General features: G+C 37.4%; 3 protein-coding genes across 3 annotated transcripts; 2 read left to right on the top strand and 1 right to left on the bottom strand.

The window, feature by feature from the left end:
- The first annotated feature begins 10,177 nt into the window (after window positions 1–10,177).
- On the top strand, window positions 10,178–12,586 carry LOC113322022 (60S ribosomal protein L8-1-like). Its single transcript, XM_026570020.1, has 2 exons — window positions 10,178–10,667; window positions 12,030–12,586. Exons 1-2 carry the CDS (start codon window positions 10,228–10,230, stop codon window positions 12,370–12,372), a joined length of 783 nt encoding a protein of 260 aa, XP_026425805.1. The 5' UTR covers window positions 10,178–10,227; the 3' UTR covers window positions 12,373–12,586.
- Window positions 12,587–13,132: 546 nt separating this feature from the next.
- On the top strand, window positions 13,133–14,041 carry LOC113325294 (stellacyanin-like; the record flags this gene model as incomplete). Its single annotated transcript, XM_026573493.1, has 2 exons — window positions 13,133–13,599; window positions 13,655–14,041. Coding segments are annotated over exons 1-2 (579 nt in total), but the record flags the coding sequence as incomplete, so codon positions are not given.
- Window positions 13,599–16,977, bottom strand: LOC113321224 (FBD-associated F-box protein At5g22730-like). The gene is made up of 5 exons (XM_026569103.1): window positions 16,851–16,977; window positions 15,592–16,605; window positions 15,264–15,446; window positions 14,854–15,148; window positions 13,599–14,063 (listed from the first exon to the last, which is right to left on the bottom strand). The coding sequence occupies exons 2-5, from the start codon at window positions 15,856–15,858 to the stop codon at window positions 14,044–14,046; spliced, it is 765 nt and encodes a 254-aa protein (XP_026424888.1). The 5' UTR covers window positions 15,859–16,605; window positions 16,851–16,977; the 3' UTR covers window positions 13,599–14,043.
- Between the last annotated feature and the right edge of the window lie 808 nt (window positions 16,978–17,785).

The following is a 17,785-nucleotide window of genomic DNA, read 5'->3' as shown; positions in this document are numbered from 1 at the left end:
CCAAAGGCCCAGATCCTTGACTGAAACTAAAGCCCAAGGTTTAGTTCACTGAGGCCCATTTCATTAAGGCCAAAGCCCATTTGCATTTCAAAGACCAACTGAGCCCAAGCTCAGTTCATTTTATTGTGAACACACCCATTAGTACTCAAAGCCCAATTTAAGCCAAAAGGCTTCATAGCCCAATAGCAATTTAGGAACCCAATTAGCTAAAACACTTCCAAAACACACCCGATCTCTGTGGATCGACCCGTACTTGCACGAGCTACAACCGACGACCGTGCACTTGCGGTATTACTGTAGGCTCCCGTTTTTTATCACGCTTCATTTCTATACCCTTTTCAAGGCCTGCCAAGTTTTTGGCGCCGCTGCCGGGGACTAACAAGTTTTTGGCGCCGTTGCCGGGGATTGGCGCTGTGTTTTATCTGTGTTTTTCTTAGCTATTTTGCATTTCATTTCATAGCATTTGCATCTGCATCTGCTTCACTTCATTTGCTGTTGGACCTGCTATTCTGAACCTGTTTTTCCTCTGCTGGGACGCCACCAAGGAAAAGAACCAAAACCCAACTGGGTTTTTGCAACAATATCAGAGCAGCTGGGCTGTGCTAAAAAGGTAAGCCTAAACCCATTCCATTGAGAGAACCCAACCTGTGGGCTTCCAATTCTTTAATTGTGGGCTTGTAATAATTAACCCAATTTTTTTTTGGGCTTTTTATTTTTCTATTTTGGGTTTGTAATAATTTATTTGTGGGCTTGTTGTTTAATTTGTGGGCTTGTATTTATTTTGTGTGGGCTTGTTTAAATTCTTCCATTTGACTTGTATTTTGGACTCTGGGTTTAAACCCAGCTGAGCTTATAACTGATTGTGGACTTGTATTCCACTCAAAAGTGGACCTCGAAACCAAAGTTTTAAAACAAACGTCGGGCCTTAACCAACTGGGCCAAATTCAACTTTCAAAATTAAAACTTAGTGTTTCTTGGGCCGCAGCCTTCCTTCCATTTCATTAGAGGCTTGCACAGTGGGCTTGCTCCCAATTTTAAAAAACCAAATTTTATTTTCTTAATTTTATTTTCTTTCTAAAAAAAAAAAAAAAAAAAAAAAAAAAATTCTTTTGCTCCCATTTTAAACCAAATTTCTTTATATCCCACCAAAACCAAATTTTCCCAAAATCCAAACCCATCAAAACCAAATTTTTAAAAACCCTTTAAAACCAAATAGTGGGCTTTTGTCATTTCAAAATGGACCAACCTCGTGCTCTCCATGAATACATGTATCCGTCATAAAATTCCATTATCATGTATTGTATTACCTCAAACCAATAACCCTTTTAAAATAAATGCAAACATGATACAAATACTTCCTATATTTCGAGGGTTCGATTCTGAGAACCCCTATACTCATGTAAGAGAGTTTGAACAAATTTGTCGGACTATGCAACCTGATCATTTGTCCGAAGACTCTCTGAAATTGCGTTTGTTTACATTTTCTTTAAAGGAAAGGGCCAAAACATGGTTTTACGGTTTGAGACCACAATCAATCACCACTTGGGAACAACTCACTAATCAATTTTTCCAAAAAATTTTCCACATCATAGGACCATCGCTATTCGTCAAAATATCAATTGTTTTGTCCAATTGGATGAGGAAACTGTTTTTCACTATTTTGAACGTTTTAATGATTTGTTGAGTGAATGTCCGCACCATGGAATTGAGAAGTGGAGACTTGTCGTCATCCTCTATGAGGGACTAGACTTTAAATCTCGAACCATGGTTGAGTCTATGTGTAATGGTGAGTTTATTGATAAATCTGTGGATGATGCATGGAATTTTTTAGCCGAGATTGCAGAGAAAACCCATCAATGGGAATCCGTTAGGGAAACAGGAACAACACCACATGATATGAGTCATCCCCATGAATTAGAGTTTTATTCTTGTAATAGCTCCGACCTTAGGATTGAAAATTATCCTAGATTGCAAAATGCCTATCATGATGATGATGATGATTATAATGTTATGTTAGAAGAACATGTCTATACTGAAAATGTTATGGAACCTTTGGGTTCAAATACATTAGGCTTCTCTGCCCCGACCTTAATGCATGATATTTCTTCTAGTATTCCATGTGATGTTTCCCCTGATGTGCCGATACACGAGAATAAATCTGTTGATGATGTTGATAATTCTGATTGTAATCTTGCCCATTTGATTGATGATTGTGAGCATGATGTGACATGTGTAGATGAGTTAGAAGATTTTGATTTGATTGATAATGATATGCCTATTCTTCTACCTAAGTCACAATTTGATGGCCTTCCACCCAACCTAGATTTGGTTTGTACCCATAATGTCAAACCGATTTTTTTGAAAATTCCTAATCTAGGTTTGGAACTGTGTGCCTCCCAAGTCCTCTTGGACTATTTTGCTTCAAAATATAACACTTTTAAAGAGCCACAGTTGGAAACTGCATGTTTGCCCATCCCGAAAACAGTCCATTATGAGTTAGACCTTTTGAATCCTGAACCCTTAAAATTAAAAGATTTTGTGCTTAAAAGTAAACCTGTTGAAAAAATTTGGTTTAGGGGTGATTCATTCGGTTTTTCACTCTCATTCCCATTTAAGTCCAATTTTAGTGTTTTGAAACTTTCTTTGTCTCTACACTTTTTCTTTTGGGTTGATCCTCAACTCTTTAGACTGTTAGTGTATGGTGAATTTTTTTGTATATAATCCAGTAGATAAAATTTTAAAATCCTTTTGTTCCTTTTGTATATATTTTGCTAATCCAATATGACCTCGGCTGAAATATGTTGGATTTTTGCCTTGAATAACGGAGTTTTAATTCTGCTTTCGCCGAAATCGGGTATTCTCTCTCCTTTTACTCTACTCAGCATGTCCCTTTCCATATGTTGCATTTTAATTCTTTCCATATTTTGAAACATTGAGGACAATGTTTAGTTTAGGTTTGGGGGTATATAGTAGATACCACGATAATATGCCATAATTGAAAACGAACTCCTTCTTCTTTTTGAAAAAAAAAATTGAAAAAATTAATTCCAAAAAAAATTAAAAAAAATCAAAATTAAAAAAAATTAAAAAATTAAAAAAATCATAAAAAAATGGAGCTCATTTACCTTGAAATGTTGACTCTTGTGCAAATATGTATTTTTATTAGGAGTCTTAGTCTAGATATTTAGGCACCCTGATTCTAGCACAACTCACATAGTGATAAGAAATTTGCACGCGCACGATCTACCAATACATGTATGGCCTCGATCTTCAAGGTGTTTGATAGGAAGTTACGATTGCCAATCACTTTAGAATACTGAACGAAACTTGACTAGCTTGTTCTTTGGTTGGTTGGGATAGAAGATGGAGGTTACATTAAGAAAGACAACCATCGAATTTAACTGGGTGCATCAAAAAGGGCTACCTCTTGCAAAGTGTCATGTAATCTTTTGTTTCTTTTTGTTATGTATCAAAAGTGTTTCCTTGTAAAAAAAAAAAAAAAAAAAAAAAAAAAAAAAAAAAAAAAAAAAAAAAAAAAAAAAAAAAAAAAAAAAAAAAAAAAAAAAAAAAAAAAAAAAAAAAAAAAAAAAAAAAAAAAAAAAAAAAAAAAAAAAATCAAGTATTTATCAATTCCATCATCTCTTGTTCCAAAAATAAAAAGAGATTTGTCAATGTAAATAAGAGTCATGTAAAGAGTTCTTTTGTGTTTCGTTGTAATAAGCAAGGAGGGTGTATGCCATTGATGTACAACGCGAGCAATTGTGAAATACCTCCAACTCATTCACAATTCTCGTAAAGTCCGGACAGCTAGCTAGATTTCGACCTCAGTTCTTAGCCTGAGAAACTATCTCTTGGTGATTAGTAGTCATAACTTCAGATCTTTCTTTATACATGTGTAGATACACTTTACACTCTTATCACATGTCCTTATTTGTTATCAGTGCTAGGATTGTGCCTTCGATAGCTAGATTGACATCTCCATTTTGCTGTGAGCTTAACTGTTTTGCACATGTCACATTTGATGGAATCTGAGCTTATATTTTGTCCTTAGGTTTTGTAGGCACACCTCTGGTAAACCTTCATGAGACTTCAACTCGTCCACTAGGGACACTTAGTGGTTTAAAAGGCTTAGTGCATACGCTAAATGCATTCGAGAGACCAGCGACAGTGGTATAGTTAGGATTTCCTTAGTTTTGTTTTACTTGAGGACAAGTAAAATTCAGGTTCGGGGGTATTTGATGAGTGCCAAATAATGTATATATTTATCCCTTTTTGTTGGCAATTTAACTCATCTTTTATGCATTAATTCTACATTTTATCCCATATTCTGTATTTTCATTGTTTTCAAGAATAAATATTTTTATTAATTAATTTTGCATTTTTAGGTAATAAATAAAGTTCGGATGAGTCGCGGAGCGAAAAGAGCAGAAAAGTAGTGAAAAGCCGGGAGAAATTACGCAAGGAAGCCGCGAAGAATGGTGCGCACAACCTCATTTTCTACACACAAAAACGCCTCCGTTCTCAGCCGTCAGATCAGTTCCCAGAAGCATCCGATGGTCGCTCCTTCATAGAGCATCAAAATCTGAAGTCTCTGCCAAGCACCACAGCGCTGAAATTCCAAGCCTTCAGATTAGATGGAAGTTGAATCCAACGGTCGCTCCCTTGCTGTTCATCAACGTTTGCTATCTCCGCCCTACACTACAGTACCTAACTCCATCAAGTACCGTTCGTTTCGTTGTATCTCCTGATCCGACGGTCGCTCCTCGCTTGCCTCCGCATCACCGTCCGATCTACCTACCATCTTCGCATCTCGCAGCTCAGAGTCACAGAACATCAAGACTCGATGAAGCCGCCTCACACCCTAGCGACCGAACCCATCCACCTAACCAAACAACCCCCTTCTCCCAACCAGTCGACCCTCTCCTCCATCACCCCCTCTGCAGAGACACCATGTCCTGCCACCATCTTCTTCACCTCCACTGCCACCACCACACCGCCACCAAACACCACCATACCACCTCCGTCATCATCCTACACGTGATTGAACACCTTCCCCCATCATTCTAGCCCTTTATCCCATCAACTCATTACCTAACCTAAACCCTAGGTTATGGGTTGATGAATTAACGTGTGCTAGAGAAGCAATTGATGCATGGAGGTGATACAGGAGAACAAATAGAGTAATGGGTCGAGCTCAATTTGATGTGGCTACATCAAATTAGGTGAGTAATTACCAAACCCTAGCTCTGTCAGTTTGGGGATTTTTATTGTAGAACCCTAATTGTGTTGTGGGTATATATATGGGTGTGGGTATGATGTAAAAACCATGTTTGGATTAGCCTGCATCCAGAACTTTCAAGTTCTGTTAACTGTTAATTTCCATGTTCAGTTCAATTTCATGTCTGTTAATGTTGTTTCTTTTTAGTTCAATTTGCTGCTCTGTTAATGCTCCTGTTATTTATGTTAATGTTCATGTTCTGTTAATTCCTGTTTAGTGTGATGTTTCTGTTAATGTTTTTATTTTCATCTCCCATGTTCAACTCACATGTTCTTATTCTGAGTCTTAATGCCTGACAACCATGAGGACTCTTAACTGCAATATGTTCTAATTCCCCACTAGGGTGAGAAAACAACTGAACCATAATGGTTAGCTATTAGGATGGTTTTTGCTGAGCTTAAAATAGCTTAGGCTAGTTAGACTCCTAAGTGCCCAACTGATTTGTGATTAGTGGTGCTGTAAGAAGACCACTAATGCTAGGGGTCAGTGGTGGCTCTAGGGAATTAATCAGCTACATTAGTTAGTAAGCCACTGCCTAGTTAGTCTGTGATTGGTTGTGCCTTAAACAGACAGCCAATACTAGGGGTTAGCTAAGGCTGTAAGGTTGGTTAACTAGACATTTGACAAAAACTTAACCTAGGTGAACTGGCTAGGTAAAGGGAATTCTCATCCATCTCCTTGCACTTCCCATCCACAATTTCTTTTCTATGTTAGCTTCACCACATCCCTGCCCTTGGCCTTAGGCCTTGGTTCATTCTTGTTTTGTTTTGCTTTTGTTCACTGTTTTGTTGCTGTTTAGTTTTCATTTGCTTTGTTCCTTGTTTTGCCCTGTGTTGTTTTTGCTTGCACTGCCTTGTCTGTTTCTGCTACACTGCTGCCTCTGCTGCTGCTGCTGTGCAGCACTTGTGCTGCTGCTGCTGTAGTTGCTGCCAAGGCTGCTGCCAAGCTGCTGCTGCCCTGCCACTTCTTCTCCTGCTGCCTGCCAAGCCAAGTCCAGTTCCTGCAGCCAAGCTCAGATCCCATCCAACTGAGCCCAAGTTCTAATCAGTGAAGCCCAAAGGCCCAGATCCTTGACTGAAACTAAAGCCCAAGGTTTAGTTCACTGAGGCCCATTTCATTAAGGCCAAAGCCCATTTGCATTTCAAAGACCAACTGAGCCCAAGCTCAGTTCATTTTATTGTGAACAAACCCATTAGTACTCAAAGCCCAATTTAAGCCAAAAGGCTTCATAGCCCAATTGCAATTTAGGAACCCAATTAGCTAAAACACTTCCAAAACACACCCGATCTCTGTGGATCGACCCGTACTTGCACGAGCTACAACCGACGACCGTGCACTTGCGGTATTACTGTAGGCTCCCGTTTTTTATCACGCTTCATTTCTATACCCTTTTCAAGGCCTGCCAATTGCACGGCTTGGTATGCCAGGTTGCAAGCGTTGCATGGCGCGTGTGGAGCTTCTGGTAGAGGGAAGCTTGGAAGGGAAGCGCTTGCGGCTTGGAAGGGAGGTGCTTGCAAGGGAAGCGCTTGCGGCTTTGTCTAAATTAGGGTTTGACATGCCGAAACCCTAATTAGCGCCCTTTACTAGAATCGTTGTAGAATCCGCGTACGGACTCGGAGTTTGAAGGTACGCCCATTTATCGGACACGAAACAGAATTCTCTATCTCTCTACAAGGGAATATTTAGGTTTTGAGCTTGTTTAGGGGGCTAAAACAGCCCGACAGTAAAATCAGGAAGAATTCGAAAAGGGTAGCAACATGGCCAAGGTTAGTTTTTCGTTGTACGGCTGGCATGGTATGCCTTTGGCGTGCAAGGAGTGCATGGTATGTTCGTTTGGCACATGTGCCATGGTTGCCATGCCTTGGCACGATGGGGCGGCTGGCATGATTGGGATGTTGCTGGCACGGTGGTGCGGCTGGCATGTTTGGCATGCTGCTGGCATGTCTGACATGTTGTTGGCACGGTGGTGCGGGAATTAGGGTTTGGTGTATCGAAACCCTAATTTAGCGTTAAAAAAGGTACGCCGATAATTTTTGCGTGAGCGCGTTAAATTATTTACTAAATGCGCTGGCGGCGTTAGTGACGTCATGTTAGGTGTGGGGTTTTACGGTTTTAACCCTTGTCCTAAAACCACCATTAACAAATGGAAAGACAACTCTCTCTTACCACATTTGGAAGTGTGAGATCATTTGGTGTAGTTAGGACGAGTATGACCAGAATCAAATTCATCCCTCAACAGTAACCATGATTACTTGCCTTTTTTCTCAACCGAACTCTTTAGGCTTAAGTACTAGATGTAGTCTTTTGATTAGATGAGTGAGGAACTAATATCATGCTCTCTACAATTCAAAATAATTTTTCAACTGTTTTTGTTTTATTATATTATTTTCCTTGTTATTTTTCTTGGATCGAGATTTATGTCATATTGATTTAATTAGTTAAGCTATTGAGGGACATGATTTGCTGGACTTATTCTCTCATAAATCGTAAGCTTCTAGCATCATGTCAATTAAGTCTCGAAGAAGGGTTTTTTTTTTTTATCATCGCTTCTATTGGAATTCAATTACAATCATAATGTTTTCTTTCAATTTTTTTCTATTGCAGCCAGATTGCTCATCCCATTTCCAAGGTAACAATATTCACCCATCATGGAAATATCAGCTCTACTTTTTCACAAACCGAAATTTTTATATTCAGTCTTGGAGAATCAAATTCAATAGGTTGCACAATCAAACGATTATAACTATATATGCTTTGAATCTTCTTTATTTTATATCAAAACAAAAAACCATTGCAGCTCCATGTTTCCTAATATGACTATTAATTCTATTTATTGTTTGGAATCATATTAGTTTTCTATCTCTTAATATTTGTGTTCTTCTTCATAGATTGATCTGAAACTGTCATTGTAATGCCCATACCTTGTTAATGAACAATCATGCATACATTTTCGTAACCCAATGTATAAATTGTATAAGGATTGTCCACATATATATAGATGTCTGATCGAAATAATTGATTGTATACTATGTAGCTTCTCCTTTTCAATTGGTATCAAGACGGAAATACCATAAACGACCTAAAAAGTTTGTGTTTGTATCTTCCCAAACCTATAAAAATGAATTTCGTGTGTCAACCGAGTTAAATTCAAGTACCACCAGGATTTGATAACACTAGTTACCTATATATCGTGGGAAGGTTGTCAAAGGTTATCCTCGTTCAACAAATACTGTAAACGTATAACCTCTGCCAAGGATATTGGTGAATATGACGCAATTGAAGTAAGTGCTGCAGAGCATAATAGATTAAATGCTATTATACATGCCATAAGCTAACATCTTCAACATCATGTGACTGTACATGTGAAACTTCGAAAGAAGATTGGGATATCTTGGAGACTGTTTTCGACGGGAATACGACAGGAAAAAAGCACGTGTTTAAAACCTAGCTTTTGACTAGAAAAATATCCATACGTTTGATGAATTTAATCAAAATATTTCTGGGATAATCCTCACATTCTTTAGGAAAAACTATTCCAGGAAAATATACGAGTCTAAAAAGCATGCCATTACAGAAACAAACGATCTTTCAGAACTAACAAAGAATGATATGGCAAATCAAAGATCTTTGATAATGAATAGACAGGTCTAAAAAAAGAGATACGTGTTTCTCTTAAAGGTGTAATAAACAAAACTAGCTCCTCTTAGGGTAAATTTAGTGGGCCAGAGACTGATGATGATACTCCACCAAAATTTTGAATTTTTTCGAGAAAAATAAATAAGATAATTTCTTAAGTATCATCACTTTATCATAAGTCACATACTAACACTGATGATGATGTTGTATGCTTCAATTTTCTTGTATTCGGGCATTTATTATCTATTTTCCCTAACAGAGACGAGTTACAGAAAATTAGCATACACTTCAACTCTTGATTTCATGTCTGATGATTATTAATTATCAAGAGTATAAGACATTCGGTATTGCCTATGTAGTTCGGATATTTGATCGGATAATCAAATCAACGTATGGAAATCCTCTTGAAAATATATATTAAATGAGTCTTTAATTCAAATTCTTATTGATGGTGTCAAAACTGTTTTAATAAAATAGTTGGATGAACATTCTAATGAAAGTGACTTGTATCTTGATAGAGATATAGACGAGGAAGTGTCAGGTTCCATTAAGATTTTGAGTCATTTGTCGAAAAGAAATATGGCGATTTCTAATCTCATTCCGTTTCTGATTCCTATATCTCGAGAGAAAAATAATGCATATCTTGTGGGATGAGGGGGTATAATACCATTTTTAGAGTTACCATGATGAGAATAAGTTTTGATGAAATCAGAATGCATATTCTGGATTATGAGGTATAAATTTCTTACCGAGCCAAATTTTAGCACACACGACAGATTATGGGCAAAAAGCCAAATTTATATAATCAACAAGAGGTTATTCAAATATATCAGGAACCTGTATCACAATAATTGAATGCTCTGGAAAACACGAACTTTCGTATTATATGTGGTATGCTCAGCTGTGATAGTACTTGCAAAACCATTTTTCAAATAACAATTTCGTACAAACTTGCTAGATTGATTAAAACCTATTCGTGTTTAAAAATGGTCGATTATGACATTGCTAGATTAAAAATACTAGGACACTGCATAATTAGCAAAAAAAATTCCCATAAAAAAATATTCTCATAGTTACTGAGAAGAGTAAAATTCAAGAGATGTGTAAAAGAAAAGTTTTAGGTGGCAGAGACTCAAGGCCAGCAAAAAAAGGTTCCGTCCCGTGCCAGTCCGTTCCATTTCCTATCCGTGCCGATCCTTTCCATCTAAACCCTTGTTTCTGTTTCGTATATAAACAACTTATCCCCCGTTTCATTTCATTTCCACAGAACAAAACCCTAATTCCGCCTCCGCCACCACCATCTTCATCACCAAATGGGTCGTGTAATCAGATCTCAACGTAAGGGAGCTGGTTCCATCTTCAAATCCCATACCCACCACCGCAAAGGACCAGCAAGATTCAGGAGTTTAGATTTCGGTGAAAGAAATGGTTACTTGAAAGGAGTAGTTACTGAAATCATCCACGATCCAGGTCGTGGTGCTCCATTAGCAAGAGTTACTTTCAGACATCCTTTCAGATACAAGCATCAGAAGGAGCTTTTTGTTGCTGCTGAGGGTATGTATACTGGACAGTTTTTGTATTGTGGGAAGAAAGCTAATCTTATGGTTGGAAATGTTCTTCCATTGAGATCTATTCCTGAAGGAGCTGTTGTTTGTAATGTTGAACATCATGTTGGTGATAGAGGAACATTAGCTAGAGCTTCTGGTGATTATGCTATTGTTATCAGTCACAACCCTGATAATGGTACTTCAAGGTATATTTATCTCTTTGATTTATGTGATTTTTTTTTTGTAGATTTATGTGATTTTGCTGAAAATGATTATGGATTATTGAAATTGGTTTAGGCCCTTTGTTAATTTGAGGGTTTTGATTGACATAGTAGTATGTTTACTGAGTTCAGTAATCTTTATTTCCTTGATTTTGGTCTGTGATGAATTATTGAAACTGATTGAAATTGGTTTAAGCCCTTTGTTAATTTAAGGGTCTTGATTGGCGTAGCTGTATGTTTACCGAGTTCAGTAGTCTTGATTGACCTAGAAGTATGTTTACTGAGTTCAGTATGTGCCATGTTATGCCCTATGGTGATGAATTAGTATTGATTTACGCCCTATGTTGATATCTTGACTTGTTCTGTTTATGGAGTTCATTAGTAGCGTGTTTTGAGTGGTGAGTCCAGTATATCGAAAATTATGTAAATAAATGGAAATTGTCTGTAAGTAGTTAGTACATTATGATGTATGAAATTTCTGAAATGTGCCAATATTGCTGATAATTTAGTGGAATTGATCTAGATTTAATTGGTATATAGTAACGGAAAACATGTTTAATTGTAGTTGTTGTCAGTAATGCGATTTATTATTGGTACAGTAGTATATTTTGCCAAATCCCGGTCGTTCAATATCTGTTATAAAGATGCGCAAGTAGAACAAGAAATATAATTACATAAAAAAATGTTGACAGGTGATATAAAACAAATCTTGACTTGTGTGATATCATTCTGTGTGGTTATGTGGTATGAGATTGCTGATGTATGCCGTGGTTTTGCTGTATGAAGAAGTATAAAGTTGATTTAGGCTTTTTATTGTTGAGGGTCTTGATTGACATAGTGATAGTTCCTTGACTTGCTATTGCTTTGTTTACTGACTTCGTAGCAATATGCTTGAGTGTACGCAGCAGATAGATTGTTTGAATTTTGTATTATGATGATTATTAGGGTGTTAGTATTTGCATATGGTAGTTATTTCGTTTGGTTGAAATGTGGACAAATAAAATGAGAAAGATATTGATGTCTTTGCATTGAGGTCTGTATAGCCTTAAAACTTATAGAGAGGTGTAGTAAAAAATCTCTGATAAATTATGTACAAATTGTATGAACTTGCTGTTACGTGCTAATATCTCTGATAAATTAGGTCTGATCTAGACAGAGGAATTGAATGACCTTTGCTTCTTCAAGCCAACCAACATAGTCCTGTATGTTTATCCGTTGTTCGGTTGACCTGTTGTCTTCCACTAACTTTCATCTAAGCACTGATCTTCTTGCAATGAATGTTTTTGGGATGGAGTTAGTGTCCTTCTTTTGGTTGTCAAGTCTGAATCCTCGTTTTTTGTTTTTCAGGATTAAGCTTCCTTCTGGAGCAAAAAAGATTGTACCAAGTGGATGCCGTGCTATGATTGGCCAAGTTGCTGGTGGAGGCAGGACTGAGAAGCCCATGTTGAAAGCAGGAAATGCTTACCACAAATACAGAGTGAAGAGAAACTCCTGGCCCAAGGTTCGTGGTGTTGCTATGAATCCAGTTGAGCATCCTCATGGAGGAGGTAACCACCAACATATTGGACATGCCAGTACCGTTCGTCGTGATGCACCTCCTGGACAAAAGGTTGGTCTCATTGCTGCCAGGAGAACTGGACGTCTTCGTGGACAGGCTGCTTCAGCTGCTGCCAAGACAGACAAAGCTTAAGTTCTTGGCTCTTTTACTGTTTTAGTTTGTTTGATATCTTGAATCAATCTTTTCTAGTTTGACTCATGAGAGGTACTGTGAGAAGAATACTTTTAATGTTTATTGTCTTCAGATATTACTTATTAGTGTGTAGAATGATCAGAATTATGTCTCTCTGTGAAATGCAAGTTTGTTGCTTGAGCAATATACTGAATTTAACAACACAGTTTGATAATTTCCTTTGTTTAAGTCAGTTTTTTGCAAAGCCATTTGCAGTTTTGAAGCATATTTTCTTGAATTATTGTACTTTGCTAGGAAGTATGAGTGCATCTTTTGGGTATATGAACTATGAAGAGGTTTAGGATAAGCTTTATAATGTTTTTGCATGGTCCTTTGCAAAAGAAAGTGAAAGCAACTGCAAAAAATCTGTAATAGCATACTTTTGGAACATCTTTTTTTAAGATACTTTGGAACATCTTCTTTTGAGCATTCCAGTACTGCAACTGAATCCAAGCTATATCAATAACCTTACTAGACTCCAGTGCTTAAATTTGCTTGATGGGGAGCACATTCCTCAAGTTCCAATTTGCACAACACTAATCATACAGGATGTCTTGATAGTAGAAGAATCAACATCTGAATCCAACCGGCGTTTGTAGTCCAACGGTTAGGATAATTGCCTTCCAATTTTTTTTTTTTTTTTGACTAGTCAGCATAACTTTTTGACCCACACAAAAAAAGTTCAGGTACACTCGGTCCAAAACAGAGTACTACTCTGCTTCTAACATGAAATAATTTGTTGAGTTTTGTACCAACACACATTTTAACCCTGTTGAGACCAGTACAGGGGTCTGCAGCTTTTGCATTCACCAGTCTCAGTTGATCTGCATGATCAGTTCGTTTCAATTCTCATGAGGAAAGACCAAAAATCATGGGATATGTTCTTCCCAGCTATAAATATGAGGAGAAGAAGTAAAACTATTTGTCTCTTGTAGTTGTTAAGCCTTCACACACTAGTATTTTTCTATTTACAGAGAAGAAAATTTCTGAAGACTTATGAAGATGATGAATCAAGTATGGGTTCTCGAAACAATTGCCAAGTTAATGATCATGTTGATGGTTCTGGTTTATGCAACATCTGCTACTAATTTCACTGTTGGTGGCGAATCCGGATGGGCTCTTGATTCTGATGTGCAAACTTGGGCCTCTTCATACACTTTCAGCGTTGGAGATACACTATGTATTCATTTCTCTTAATCACTCAATTGCACTAATTTGATTTTTTACAAGATCATATATTTGAAATATGTTTCTGAATCTCAAATTCTTTGGCTGTTTACATGCAGTGTTTGTTTATAAGCCAGTTCACAATGTGCTTGAAGTGACAGAGTATTCTTACGACGTGTGTAACTTGGAAAATCCCATCAGTATAACTGATGGAACAAACACCACTGTAACCCTTGACACTCTTGGAGTAAGGTACTTCATTTGCGGAACTATAGGTCATTGCATCTCAGGACTGAAGGTCAAGATTGTTGTTAACTCTACAGACTCGTCAGGCTCAGAAGACGACAACAATACTCCTCCTATTGGCAGTTCACCACCTTCTCCTAGTCAATCACCTCCACCTCCTTCAAACACTCATGGTACTCCTCCTGATGGTTACTATGCTCCACCTGGTTCTAATGCTCCTCACCCTAAAGGTTGTAAATCTGCAGCAACAAAGTTCACCCATCAGTTTATACTTACTTCTGTGATTAATCTAGTTTCGATCAAACTGATGATCGGTAACTACTAAGATGGCTTCATATATCGAGTCTTACTAAACTATTATGGTAAGTATGGGCAGTGGTGGTTAATTCAGTGATTATGCAAATAGATTAGTTTACTTATGATGTTAATCTAGAGTCCTGTTTCGAGATGATTATGCAGTCAGGCAGTCTCGCTACCTACCTATATCTAGTTCTATGAATAATAATCTATCGTTCACTATCTCTAGTTCTTCCCCTGTATAAAGCTTGTCTTGGCTCATCTCACTAAACGTTCTCGCTTCACCAGAAAGCCTTGAAATGACATTTACCTAGGCGAGGCGATTTGTGAATTATCTACTGAGCTAGTTTAGTTTAACCTACGCGAACACGGGACTTTACTTATCTGCTCCTCGTAAAACCAAAACTACAGTAACATGTAGGCCAACAAAATCTGCTTAACTAACTTGTAACATGTTATTGGAAATTTTAGCAATACAATATGATCTGAGGTGATATAACTGACACTCGGAAAGGAAATAGATTATGATAACAATACAACCTAGTTCAAACACAGCTAAGTTCAGATTTCATAGAAAAAAGAACAAACAAAATACGGGTGCTGACAACAGAGAACTGCCAACAAAGATAGGAATAACAACTCCCATGTTTCCTTAACTAGTGTAGTGGTTTGTCTTTCTAGTTATAAAAATGATTAGAAGACAAGAATAATACAAAGAGAGTCTGCACTTACTGATACTACTCCGCGGTGAAGAACTCAAGCGCACACCTTGAGGAATATCTTGGAAACTTAAGTAATTCAGATGCAATCTGCGTTTGCTTCTTATATCTTTCGATAAAGATTCAGAAATCATGATAGACACTGTGTGAAGAACTCCAGCATTGGCCAAGAAGAATTTTACCACGTCCAACACCACTTTGCGCCCCATAAATTTTCGTATTACAAATTCCTTGAGATTTGACAGAGAATACCGGGGCAATGAATTTACTGTCCAATCATAATCTTGTAGGTCGTCGCTGTGGACATCCTACAATCCAAAATCATAAGTGGAAACCAATTTTTATCATTGAGAGAATAATAATGCGAGCAAAGAAAATGTTACTCTGTTAAAGTCGAATCAATTACAGAGGCGGGTGACTTGCCTCAGTGAAGTCAATCGACTCTAGATTAGGAGAGAGTTGGAGAAACCACAGAAATATCTTCATAGACGAAACAAAACTCGCATGCGGATCCCAACTGGCCCAAAATTCTGAACTAACTTCCAAGCGAACCAAATTAGAAAATGTAGACAAATCGGCTAAGAGGACATTTGCTGCAGCGAGACCCTATCATTAAGAGGAAAAAGTTAAACCAGCACTTATGAGTCAGAAAACCATATGCAAAAAAAATCAGATAATACAGTTACTAGTGAAGCCATGTGGTTACATTTGCAAAACAAGAACAAAATTCAAAAGTAATTAACCAGCATACCCGAAAGGAGGAAGCAGACATTTTAAGGATCTTCACATTAGAAAGTTTTTGATAAAGCTTGATCAAAGGAGCATATATTCTAGCCCGATCCCGGTCGCTAAAAATTTCAATATTCGCCTCAACTAGTGACCGGAAGCTATCGAGAACAAAGTCTGCCGGTATCTCTGCTGCATACTTAATGGTCAGCAGATTTGGAGCGAAAACCTTCAATGTCTGATGAAGCAGACGACAGTTTATAATGGACAAGCGCTCAAGTGTAGTAGACATAATACATAAAACTTTAAAGTTTTCAAAGTCACAGCGAAACAAGCTTAACTCTTCAAGGACAGGACAGTTGGACAGGACAAGCGCTCAAGTGTAGTAGACATAATACATAAAACTTTAAAGTTTTCAAAGTCACAGCGAAACAAGCTTAACTCTTCAAGTTTTCATTCACAAAATATGTATTTGTGAGCCGAAGTATCTTGATCCTCGGAAAAGAAATCGTGTTCGGGAGATTGAGAATGTCATCGTATTTCAAGTCCAACACCACCAACGAATCACATGTGAAAAATGATAGAGGAAATATAAAGGGGTTTTCAGATGTTATGGATAGAACAAGCTCTTCAACTTGACGCTTCATAACAGTTTTGAAATATAAAGGGGTTTTCGTCAAAACATTCAGTAACAGTGAGCATGAATTTGTGTATTTTCGGCTTCTCATGAACAAATAACACTGTGTCCAGAAAATTCATGAATTTTTGTGCTGCTAAGGCATAGTTTTCCCCATAATTGGTAAACCATTCGAGAAAATCAAGAATGGGAGCAGAGTTTGACAAATGGATTCCATCTTTTAGATAAAATGCATGTAGAAAGAACAGATTTGGTTGGGAGAAATGAGTAAATGTGATGAATTAGAGCATCAGGTAATTTACTTATCTTATCCTCATCATCATCATCATTACCACCTCTTTTGGGTTTCTTCTTCGGGGTTTTCTTCAACACCATGATTCCAAATGCTAATCTAAATGTTACCTGCAAGCAGGAAATTTAACTCAATTTATGAAGTGATACTTAGAGATTACCTACATCTGTGGATAAATTGAAACAGAAAGTAAATTGGAAAAGAAAAAAAAAACCAATTTCTTCACTCAATAAGAAAGATTAGGTTAAGAATAAGAACAAGAACCAACTAATGTATTTAAAAGATTCTGGTGTTACTTAAAAGATTCTGGTGTTACACTAGAATAAACCCAAATTTAAGCAGATAATGAACTTACCTTGAGTAATAATTTCTGACTTGATTAGCAGATTTTGATCTGCTTGATCTATCTCTGGTGGTTTCAGGGGGTTTTTGGTTTCGGAGGAAAAGGGCTCTGGGAGGGGAGGGAAGGTGCCAAAAAGAAAAATGAATTAGGTTGGTTGGCAATTTCAAGTCAAGGGGATTTTAATTATGAGCCCATGGCCGTGTGGGAGAGGTTGCTCTTCTTCCTCTTAGGCTATTGGCTATATTTTACGTGGCTAAATCGGGGCATATACCACTTAATGGGGGCCTATAGCTAGATGATAAAAAAGGTCATTAGAAATCATCTACACACCAACCCTTATCAAAATAATTACCTAACTACCTATTTTACTCCTGATTAATTAGCACTAATTAATCGTATTAGAGGTTAATTTTGTTTTGGATGTGAGATTAACTAATGTTAGAGAGTTCATCAAAACATCAAACATTTTGATTTTTTTTTTCGTAAACAGTATCCAGAATCGGTTTACGTTCATTCACTTGTAAACCGATTCTGGATTGGTGTTTACAAATTAACAGAGGACATCCATAATCGGTTAATTTTGACATGTTTATAACCCGATTCTATAATTCGGATTTTACTTATGACACATATAAAACCGATTGTTTCCTTTCATTACCAATTTTCATTCATTGCATTATTATTGTATGATGCATTTAGCACATGCATCAAGCCTTTAAATCCCTAGGCGACCCTAGTGGACGAGTTATAGTCTCGTGAGGGTTTACATAGAGGTCTACCCACAAAACCTATACAAAAACTTCTAAAGCCATCAATCTTCCTCCAACGAAGACGATACAACATCCAAGTAGTCCGGGTTATCCTCCGTGATTCTTTCTGCCAAAAAGTGATAGCTTGCATCGAATGCGAATGCTTTCCCCTTTTCCTCCAAGTAGTGCGCTTTCACG

This window comes from Papaver somniferum, chromosome 11 (assembly GCF_003573695.1).
Source record: "Papaver somniferum cultivar HN1 chromosome 11, ASM357369v1, whole genome shotgun sequence".
NCBI classification, from domain to species: domain Eukaryota; kingdom Viridiplantae; phylum Streptophyta; class Magnoliopsida; order Ranunculales; family Papaveraceae; genus Papaver; species Papaver somniferum.
This window is presented reverse-complemented; position numbering and strand designations above follow the sequence as displayed.